This window comes from Bison bison, unplaced genomic scaffold, assembly GCF_000754665.1.
Source record: "Bison bison bison isolate TAMUID 2011002044 unplaced genomic scaffold, Bison_UMD1.0 scf7180017864303, whole genome shotgun sequence".
NCBI classification, from domain to species: Eukaryota; Metazoa; Chordata; class Mammalia; order Artiodactyla; family Bovidae; genus Bison; species Bison bison.
The window spans coordinates 2,904,490-2,916,515 of NW_011494875.1; the positions used below are offsets into that span (position 1 = coordinate 2,904,490).

Genomic DNA, 12,026 nt, shown 5'->3' on the forward strand with positions numbered 1-12,026 from the left:
GACCATCCCCATGGAAAAGAAATGCAAAAAAGCAAAATGGCTGTCTGGGGAGGCCTTACAAATAGCTGTGAAATGAAGAGAAGCAAAAAGCAAAGGAGAAAAGGAAAGATATAAGCATCTGAATGTAGAGTTCCAAAGAATAGCAAGGAGAGATAAGAAAGCCTTCCTCAGCGATCAGTGCCAAGAAATAGAGGAAAACAACAGAATGGGAAAGACTAGAGATCTCTTCAAGAAAATTAGAGGTACCAAGGGAACATTTCATGCAAAGATGGGCTCGATAAAGGACAGAAATGGTATGGACTTAACAGAAGCAGAAGATATTAAGAAGAGGTAGCAAGAATACACAGAAGAACTGTACAAAAACGATTTTCACAACCCAGATAATCACGATGGTGTGATCACTCACCTAGAGCCAGACATCCTGGAATGTGAAGTCAAGTGGGCCTTAGGAAGCATCACTATAAACAAAGCAAGTGGAGGTGATGGAATTCCAGTTGAGCTATTTCAAATCCTGAAAGGTGATGCTGTGAAAGTGCTGCACTCAATATGCGAACAAATGTGGAAAACTCAGCAGTGGCCACAGGACTGGAAAAGGTCAGTTTTCATTCCAATCCCAAAGAAAGGCAATGCCAAAGAATGCTTAAAATACCGCACAATTGCACGCATCTCACATGCTAGTAAAGTAATGCTCAAAATTCTCCAAGCCAGGCTTCAGCAATACGTAAACTGTGAACTTCCAGATGTTCAAGCTGGTTTTGGAAAAGGCAGAGAAATCAGAGATCAAATTGCCAACATCCGTTGGATCATGGAAAAAGCAAGAGAGTTCCAGAAAAACATCTATTTCTGCTTTATTGACTATGCCAAAGCCTTTGATTGTGTGGATCACAATAAACTGTGGAAAATTCTGAAAGAGATGGGAATACCAGACCACCTGACCTGCTTCTTGAGAAATTTGTATTTAAGTCAGGAAGCAACAGTTAGAACTGGACATGGAACAACAGACTGGTTCCAAATAGGAAAAGGAGTACGTCAAGGCTGTATATTGTCACCCTGTTTATTTAACTTCTATGCAGAGTACATCATGAGAAATGCTGGGCTGGAAGAAGCACAAGCTGGAATCAACATTGCCGGGAGAAGTATCAATAACCTCAGATATGCAGATGACACCACCTTTATGGCAGAGTGAAGAGGAACCAAAAAGCCTCTTGATGAAAGTGAAAGAGGAGAGTGAAAAAGTTGGCTTAAAGCTCAACATTTGGAAAGCTAAGATCATGGCATCTGGTCCCATCACTTCATGGGAAATAGATGGGGAAACAGTGGAAACAGTGGCTGACTTTATTTTTCTGGGCTCCAAAATCACTGCAGATGGTGACTGCAGCCATGAAATTCAAAGACGCTTACTCCTTGGAAGGAAAGTTATGACCAACCTAGATAGCATATTCAAAAGCAGAGACATTACTTTGCCAACAAAGGTCTGTCTACTCAAGGCTGTGGTTTTTCCATTGGTCACATATGGATGTGAGTTGGACTGTGAAGAAGGCTGAGCGCCGAAGAATTGATGCTTTTGAACTGTGGTGTTGGAGAAGACTCTTGAGAGTCCCTTGGACTGCAAGGAGATCCAACCAGTCCATCCTAAAGGAGATCAGGCCTGGGTGTTCTTCGGAAGGACTGATGCTAAAACTGAAACTCCAGTACTTTGGCCACCTCATGCAAAGAGTTGACTCATTAGAGAAGACCCTGATGCTGGGAGGGATTGGGGGCAGGAGGAGAAGGGGACGACAGAGGATGAGATGGCTGGATGGCATCACCGACTCGATGGACATGAGTTTGGGTAAACTCCGGGAGTTGGTGATGGACAGGGAGGCCTGGCGTGCTGCGATTCATGGGGTCACAAAGAGTTGGACACTACTGAGCGACTGAACTGAATTGATTTAGTGCAAAGGGAAATAGGATGTGGTGTTCTGAATCCTCTGGAGAAGGCAATGGCAACCCACTGCAGTACTCTTTCCTGGAAAATCCCATGGACGGAGGAGGCTGGTGGGCTGCAGTCCATGGGGTCGCGAAGAGTTGGACATTACTGAAGCGACTTAGCAGCAGCAGCAGCAGTGCTGAATCCTCACAGGGAAATAGTTCTGTCTTGAATATTTATGCAGTGGGAATGGGGAACTTCTCTTAAGCTTCCAAGTGATGTGGCATTGGCATCTTAGAACAATGTCCTTAAATTCAGTGGAGTGAATTTTTAAGTGTTTGATGAGAACCCAATATTTAGGTAACAAAGATTGGTCACAAAATGCCATAGAGGGTTGGGAATGTCTCCAGTGACTAATTCATCGTCAAATCCACTGCATTTCCTCACTGCATTAAAGCGTGCTTTTAATATATTTCCTAGTTAAATGATATTTTATACACCAAAGGACAAATTACCTTGTGAAGGTACTCATTGGAAAGCTTAAGGAATTGTTTCATTGCAAGTTTTATATATGCCACTCAAACTACTGATGCTACTACTTTCCACTGTAGAAGAGAAAAATGTATTTAAATCTCATGTGACTGTAAAGGTCACCTTTAAAGTATACCAAAATTTAGCAAGACACATCTCTAGATTTGCTAAGACTTTCTTTTCCATTGAAGTCTTTAAAAAAACAAAAGATTCACCTATTTACGTTCAGACATTCTTTAGACTAATGATAAGCACGTGCATATTAAACAATATTATATCTTATAGATTAAAAAATGAGGTATTATTTAACATTTAAAATCACATTTTAAAAAAGTCAGTTATGTGGGTGACCATGTTTTGTAATGCTGCAAAATGACTGTAAGCTATTTTGTAGCATATCAGCTAGTTGCTTGTATAACAGACTTTTCTTTAAAAAATAAGCATTTGCATTTTAAAAATCCCAGTTCCTTTTAATATGAACCTTTATAAATTGGTCACCCATGCATTCCATAAATCTTTTATGGTAAGTTATTATACTTTTGTTCTGTACCATTTCTTCCTCTAAAGAATTCTATAATCTGTTACTTCTGTGTGAACAAAAACTTTTTATTTCTGCTAAAATTATCCTTCTAAACATCAAAACTTGTGTATTTTAGATTTTCAGCCTATCTTTATGCTTTATGATTTGTGGATTTTGAAAGATTAAAAAAAAAAAAAAAACTTCTGTATCTTTATCTAGTAGCCACAATTTCCTGAACTTAAAACTATTTCCGATTCATTGCCAGTGTTCCTTCTGCTATACCCTCTCATTTACATTTCTCAGAACTTCCTCCAGCTCTGTTCTGATCTTTCTTGAGATGTAGCAACCAGGAGTGCCAGATAGGAGCTCTGCATTGAGAATCGTGGCCTAGTGTAAATTCAGTGCTGGATGTGATGTTAGGACTGAATCTTGCACATTAGTGCTTCCTGACCTCTTTGCTGTCTGCACCACATATCCATTCCCATCAATAACATTTTATTTACATGCAGTGATTCTTCATGAAGCTGAATTTGAGACTAGGGATGGAGTGAGAATGGATAAACTCTTGCAGTGGGTTTTATAATCTCTGGTGGCCTCTGCAGTTTTCAAAGGACCCCTAGAGATTCTGATTCTGACATGAGCCCTTTACTCAACTAGCCCAAGCTCCATAGAAAATTGGAGATTGAGTGGTTTACCCCAAAGCATATATCTAGTAAATAGCAGAGGTGGTAAAATTAGGTGGTTTCCTTCTGAGAACAGTGTACAAATGGTAGTAAAAGTAACTTAGCCTATGTCCTGTAGTGTGCATACAGACTCCTGGGCCTCTAATTTTAGTGACTTTTTTTGCCTTATGGTATTATGATAAATGATGTGAAATTCCTTAAAAATAAGTAAAAGATTCTTGTAGTATTTTGTAGTGTCCAGTGTAACTTTTCTAGACATTTTAAAAAAAGAATGAAATGAGTGATGTGGAGAACTGATACCTTTGAGCTATGCTCTGTTAGAAATATCATATGAACTTATATTAATTTCAAAAATAAGACTATAATATAAATACTGTGATTGTGATTTTAAAATGTGTATTTATTATAATAACATGAAGATAATTTGGACTTCTGTACACAGAATTTAGTTTTCTGTGTATTCACTATTTTTAGTAGTTGGTTATGATCATGGTAAGAAAATATGACACCAGATATTTGTGAATTTAAAAAATCCCCCAGGACATTTATTATTAAAGTGCACATTTGCATCCTATAAATAAAATTAATTTCCTAGTATTTCACCAAATTAGGGAAAATCTTTTAAGCCACTGTATTTGTGGTGATTTGTTGTTACAGTAGCAATGACCTGCTAATAGCCAGCATTAAAGAAACTGTGGGAATGAGATACCATAGGTTTGGAAGGTGTCTGTACCCGGTTCTGAAAGGGAAGTAGAAATTAACCAGGCGGAAAGGGAAAAGTCAGTGGGAGGAGGGAGGAGTAAAGAAGGATATTTAAAGTAAAAAATAAAGCTCTAAATGTGAAATAGCAACCACTCTGAGGGTTAGTCATTGGTTCATTTTTGTAGGTAGATAAAGCATGAGGCTTGGAGTGATTAAATAATCTTAGGAGAAGTAAGCAAGGCTCAGACCATGGAAAACCTAGGTGCCAAGTGGACTTTATGATGAAAATTATGTGGGAGGAGGTGGGCACTGCCCTAGCTTTTACAGCTAGTTAGTGGTGGAGCCATATCTGCCTTGATTCAAAACCTGTATTCTTTTTACTGTCAGTTCAGTTCAGTTCTTTTTGCTTTAGTAACCGACAAAGTAGATGTCTCTTAACCATTGCCTAAAAGTTATTTTGCAGCAATTTCCTACAAAGTGAATATTTTTAAAGGACAATCTCTTTTTCCACTGATGACTAGTAGATAATTTGACAGTTTTATAGTAAATGCCCTAGTTTCTGAATTCAGAATGTTCTGCTGGTTACCAGAGTGTGCTGCTGGTATTAATGCAGCTCAGTGGATCCAGTACTGTCTAAGGTCAAGTGCTTATGATCCTCTTACCTCCCTTTTCCTTTGAAGCATCATTTTATACTTTTCACCTCCCCTGCTAGGCTAGTCCTTCATGCTTGTTAAGTATATAAATGACTCTTATATAGAGACTCTCTGAGTTCACCCATGAGGTTCTTAGACGTTTGTGTCCTCTTCCTTCTTCCCTAGTCTGGGCATTCTTAGGATTTAATAGAGCTAATCTGTAATGATGTGATTTTTACATTAGCTGTTTGCCACATAACCTGTTATGTACATGTTATGTACATCTTTATTCTTAAGAATATAGGACACTTATTATTATGTAAAATGAAAGTGTTTGACTTCACTAAATTTTATAACTACTAAATTTTATGTGTTCTTAAAATAAGAATAGTCTGCTAAATTTATAATGACTAAATTTTGTATGAATGTTCTTAAAATTAGAATCATTTGCTCGTGGCTGATTACTTGTGCATGTGTACTCCTTTAATTCTGATACTTTTTTTGGTGCAGCCTTTGGCTATTCTTAGTATTTTTTTTTAGTTGATGTTTTAATAATTGAAAATATGGGCAGGGTTAGGTGGAAGACTAAACACCATCACCACCAACCACGCAAATTCTGGTGGATAACTTCTAAATATTAAAAAGAAATACATGCATATGATTAAAAATTCTTTAAAAATTGAAAGATTTATAATACAGTAATCCCCTCCAAACAAATGAGTTCTGTTCTGAGAGCATGTTCATAAGCCCAATTTTCTTGTTAATTCCAATGAAGTTAGTGTAGGTACCTAACTAACCCAATCAGCTATATAGTATTGTATTGTAATAGGTTTAAAACACTTTCCCCACAAATAATACATAAAAAACAAGCAAACACAAAAAATAGACACTTTTAATTTTACTGTACAGTACCTTGAAAAGTTGAGTAGTCCCAGCTACATCACTGCCTCTTGTGTGCTTGTTTCCAGTCATTCTGGGCTTGAAATAAAGGTACCATACTACCGTACTCTACACAGCACTGTGCAGTAAAGTACATAAGAACAGCCACTTGTAGAGGATGCATGCACGCACATGCAAAGTATGCCAGGCATGTGAACTAGCTTTCATGACTAGACATGGAAATGCACATTTGCATCTTTGAAGGTTTGCAACCTGAGGTTCACGTGTAGGGGACTTACAGTGGTTCTCTCAGTACTCACCACAGCCCTCTCCCTAGGGGCAACATTTTTCCTCTCCTTGCTTGATCATGTTAATTCTATTTTTAATTTTTTGAGGACTTGCCATATTGTTTTCCATAGTGTCTGTATCGTCTTATCATTGAATTTTTAGAGAAGCAGATATTCAATGTTGACAGTATTATGTCTGTCTAAGCATCATTAACAGCCATGCACTGACATTTACTATAATTTTGTTTCTTTCTTTATTTTACCTGAAATTAATAATTGCCTTGTTTTTATATACTTAGTTTTCTTTGCACCTATTGCTAATTCTTCCCACATTTTCCATGGCCTGACAGTACAATTTCCTACAAGGTCAATCACAGTAAGCAGTCTATCACTTCTAATAATTTTTCTTGCAGACATCTCTTCTGGAGACAGTTTTCAAAGCCTGGTGCACAGGCATTATCCTAGGGATTTTTTGTGTTTTCCTCATAGGATCTCATGGAGTTTTTTGTTTATTTGTTTTTGTCCTTTTTTTTTTTCTGTTGGGATGTGAAGTTGATTTTAATGTCATACTAATGTAAAGAGAGTGCAGACCTCAACATATTTGACATATGACACATAAGTTAAAATTACAGTACTTTTCACAAGCTTAACCTGTGTACCCATAATAACACCTGGGTTTGTCCACTTTTCAAGACTGTTTTGCCGGAGTATGTTCTTTGTTAATTTTGTCAAATTGAAACGAGAAACAGAGCAGTTGGTATGATGAAGACAGGCTTCATCTGATCCAATTTGAATATATAACCCTTTGTCTGAGATCTCCTTTCACCATTAACGTGAGAACCTGTTTGCTTCTCCATGTGTTGGGTTTCTTGTTTTTATGCTTCTTAATATATTGTCTTCTTTCTGGATTTACAAACTGAATATTCTAGAGGCCTTCACTCTGTAGCTTCTTGAAAAGTGGTATTTGGGAGGTAATTTTGAAGTCCTGTTATAAAAAGATTTTCATTATTTTATAAATGCTATTATAATGCTATAATAGTGACTTACCTGTAGCTCATATGGTAGAGAATATGCCTGCAATGCAGGAGACTTGTGTTTGATCCCTGTGTCAGGAAGATGCCCTGGAGAGAGAAGTGGCTACCCACTCCAGTATTCTTGCCTGGAGAATTCCATGGACAGAGGTGCCTGGTGAACTACAGTCCATGGGATCACTGAACAACTTACACAGAATGCTATAATAAAGACTCTGAGAAATATGGAGATGCAAAAGACTGCTTTTGCCTATTGTGTGTTTATGGAACTGGGAGGAAGACAAGAAATCTCTATGATATAGTTAAAGTAAAATGTAAGAGTGAGATAAGATCACAGTCTAAGGGTTTTTTCAGGATACATGTGATAAATTTCTGAAGAGGAGTTTTGACCTTTTATGAACTCTGGGCAAGGAAACCTAATTAGACTGAGATGTTTTGGAGGAAGTAGTCCTTAACCCTTAAAGGACTGGAAGGATTTTGATAGGTGAAGATAGTCAGAAGGACATATTTTTTTTCAAATTAGTTTATTTATTTTAATTGGAGGCTAATTACTTTACAATATTATGGTGGTTTTTGCCATACATTGACATGAATCAGCCATGGGTATACATGTGTACCCCATCCTGAACCCCCTCTCTCATATCCCTCCCCATCCCATCCCTCAGGGTTGTCTCAGCGCCCTGGCTTTGAGTGTTTCAATGCATCAAACTTGGACTGGTGATCTGTTTCACATATGGTAATATACATGTTTCAGTGCTATTCTCTCAAATCATCTCCTCGCCTTCTGCCACAGAGTCCAAAAGTCTGTTCTTTATATCTGTGTCTCTTTTGCTGTCTTGCATATAGGGTCATTTTTACCATCTTTCTAAATTCCATATATATGCGTTAATGTACTGTATTGGTGTTTTTCTTTCTGACTTACTTCACTCTGTTTAATAGGCTCCAGTTTCATCCACCCCATTAGAACTGATTCAAATATGTTCTTTTTAATAGCTGAGTAATATTCCATTGTGTATATGTAAAACCATAGCTTTCTTATCCATTCGTATGCTGATGGACACCTAGGTTACTTACACGTCTTAGCTATTGTAAACAGTGCTGCGATGAACATTGAGGTATACGTGTCTCTTTCAATTCTGGTTTCCTTGGTGTGTATGCACAGGAGTGGGATTGCTGGGTCAGATGGCAGTTCTATTTCCAGTTTTTTAAGGAATCTCCACACTGTTCTCCATAGTGGCTGTATTAGTTTGCATTCCCACCAACGGTGTAAGAGGGTTCCTTTTTCTCCACATCCTCTCCAGCATTTATTGTTTGTAGACTTTTTGATAGCAGCCATTCTGACAGGCATGACATGGTACCTCATTGTGGTTTTGATTTGCATTTCTCTGATAATGAGTGATGTTGAGCATCTTTTCACGTGTTTGTTAGCCATCTGTATGTCTTTTTTGGAGAAATGTCTGTTTAGTTCTTTGGCCCATTTTTTGATTGGGCTGTTTATTTTTCTGGCATTGAGCTGCATGAGCTGCTGGTATATTTTTAAGATTAAGTCTTTGTCAGTTGCTTCATTTGCTATTATGTTCTCCCATTCTGAAGGCTGTCTTTTCACCTTGCATATAGTTTCCTTTCTTGTCCAAAAGTTTTTAAGTTTAATTAGTTTCCATTTGTTTATTTTTGCTTTTATTTCCATTATTCTGGGAGGTGAGTCATAGAGGATCCTGCTGTGATTTATGTCAGAAAGTGTTTTGCCTATGTTTTCTTCTAGGAGTTTTATAGTTTCTGGTCTTCCATTTAGATCTTTAATCCATTTTGAGTTTATTTTTGTGTATGGTGTTAGAAAGTGTTCTAGTTTCATTCTTTTACAGGTGGTTGACCAGTTTTCCCAGCACCTCTTGTTAAAGAGATTATCTTTTCTCCATTGTATATTCTTGCCTCCTTTGTCAAAGATAAAGTGTCCATATGTGCATGGATTTATTTATCTCTGGGCTTTCTACTTTGTTCCATTGATCTATATTTCTGTCTTTGTGCCAGTACCATACTGTCTTGATGACTGTAGCTTTGTAGTATAGTCTGAAGTCAGGTAGGTTGATTCCTCCAGTTTCATTCTTCTTTCTCAAGATTGCTTTGGCTATTTGAAGTTTTATTCTATTTCCATACAGATTGTGAAATTATGTGTTCTAGTTCTATGAAAAATACCATTGGTAGCTTGATAGGGATTGCATTGAATCTATAGATTGTTTTGGGTAGTATGCTCATTTTCACTATATTTATTCTTCCGATCCATGAACACGGTATAGTTTTCCATCTATTTGTGTCATCTTTGATTTCTTTCATCACTGCAGGAGGACATTTTTATGTGAGTATAAAATTTTTATGTGGACATGGTATTAAAAATATTCTAGAGGAAAAGGAATCTCCCACTTTTATTTGAATCATTGGAATGAAGTACTAGGTAAAGCTGGAAAAGTAAATTAGTGATAGATTATGGAGGATTATTATTGAGTTCCAGGAAAGCAATTTCAATTTGTTCTGTAGGCAGCCAAACACTGTTGGAGATTTTTCAAAAGTAAGTGTTGAGATGACGTTGATGACATTCCAAAATGTTGTGTAAATGGGATCACAGTATGTAGCTTTTATGTCTGGCGTCTTCCACTTAGCAAAATGCATTTGAGGTTCCACCCATGTTGTTGCATCCTTCATTAGCATTTATATTTTTACTGCTCAGTAGTATTCCATTACATGCATATGCCCCAATTTATCTATTTATGGGTTGATGATATTTGAGTTATTGTCAGCTTTAGACCATTATGAATAAAGCTGCTATGAACATTTGCATTTAAATTCTGTGTGGACATGTGTTTTCATTTCTCTTGGGTAAATACTTGGGAATAGGATTCCTAGCTTGTATCTTTAAGTGCATGGCACTGCCAGACTTTTTCAGGATGGTTGTACCATTTTATACTCCTGCCATCAACTGTGAGAGTTGCAGTCATTACACTTTGTAATGTTACCAGCCGTTGGTTTGGTCATTTTCTTAAAGCCATTCTAATATGTAGTGATAGCTCATTGTGGTTTGAGTTTACATTTTTCTGATGATTAATGATGCTGAGCATCTTTTCATGTGATTTTTTTTTTTTTGCTATCCATTTATCGTCTATGTTGATATGTCTATTTAAAATTTTCATCCATTTTTAAATGAATGCATTTATTGATATGTAAGAAAGATGCTTGTTTATTGTAAATTCAAAGAATGCAGAAAAGTTCTAATAGGAAATAAACCACACTAGAATCCAGCACCTGTAACTATTTTAATGTTAAGTTAGTGTTCCAGACCTTTCTCCCTCTATTTGTATATACAGATGGATGGATGATGGTGAATGGATGAATGAGTGGATGGACAGTTGGAAAAAATATGTACATAAGATCTTATTACATGTGCTGATTTTTGAATTGTGGTATAGTTTATGATAGTTTATGAAATTCACCCTTTTAAAGTGTACAACCCAGTGGCTTTTAGTATCTTTTCCCTGTTGTGCTTCATCACAACACTCTAAATTTCAGAACATTTAATCACTCCCCAAAGAAACCCACAACCATTAGCAAGTCAATCCCCGTTTTCTTTTACCTTCCAGTCCTACTCAACAACTAATATACTTTCTCCTTCTATGGATTTGGTCCTCTTAAAAATTTCATATACATGAAATCACAAAATATATGGCCTTTTACATCTGTTTTTTTCACTTGGCAGAATGCTTTCAAGGTCCATCCATATTGAGCATGTATCAGTATATCATTCCTTTTTATGATGCAATAATATTTCATGGATGAATATACTACATTTTGTTTAGCACATCCTCTCTCAATTGATGGATGTTTGGGTCAATTCTTTTATTTGACTCTTCTAAATAAGTAATGGTGCATTTGTGTACAAGTTTTTGTGTGGATATGTATTTTCAGTTCTCTTGAGTTTAAATACTTAGGAGTGAACTTGTTGGTGTCCATTCGTAAATTAAGTTGTTTTCTTTTTATGGAGCTTTGAGATACATGAAGTTTTACAGATTGGATTTACAGGTGTGTGTATCTCTTACATCATGCAACTTCAAGATATATGCTTTAATTTTTGGTGTAGATTTAATGAATGCTTTATAAAAACTTGATTGTCTGATGTCTTATGAATATTATGTCAGCTTAAAGAACCAATTTGCATTGATCTGAAGTGTTTAAAATATATAAAGTAAGTCCTTTAAATAATTTGATTGTATCTTAACCATTTATTCAGATGTTACTTCTTTCTAGAATTCATTTAGTCACATGTATGAATATTTATTGATATTACCTTTTGAGTGTTGGTGGAAGTCACTCAGTCGTGTCCGACTCTTTGCGACCTCATGGACTATACAGTCCATGGAATTCTCCTGACCAGAATACTTAAGTGGGTAGCCCTTCCCTTCTCCAGGGGCTCTTCCCAATCCAGGTATCAAACTCAGGTCTCCCGCATTGCAGGTGGATTCTTTACCACCAGGGAAGAATAAAATGTATGGGGACTAACTTAATGTATAATTACAAGTTGTAAAATGTGATGATTATTTTATGATATGGATATGATTTTGTTAATATTTATATCTCTCACCCACTCCTTCCTCTCAAAATTTACATTACTATTAAGGATTATTCAAGACACACATAGAAACAGATCTAGTTACATTAGGTACTTAAGTAAAGGTTGCTTGGAGGCTGTGTGTTAATTTTTCTTTAGGGTGTGCTTGATGTGGCCTGTCACACTGTAAGTAATGGAGGTGTGCCTGTCATTTTGTTACTTGCAGCATTGCTGATAGACAGAGTGCCTTGGAGGCTG

General features: G+C 36.6%; 1 protein-coding gene across 1 annotated transcript in view; it reads left to right on the forward strand.

Moving 5' to 3' along the window:
- The window catches only part of UTRN (utrophin), a 558,671-nt gene that overhangs the window by 285,922 nt on the left and 260,723 nt on the right, over positions 1 to 12,026 (forward strand). Inside the window, exon 51 of the mRNA XM_010851494.1 lies at positions 11,995 to 12,024. Within this exon, the coding sequence (XP_010849796.1) occupies positions 11,995 to 12,024 (30 nt within the window). The remainder of the gene's footprint in view (positions 1 to 11,994; positions 12,025 to 12,026) is intronic.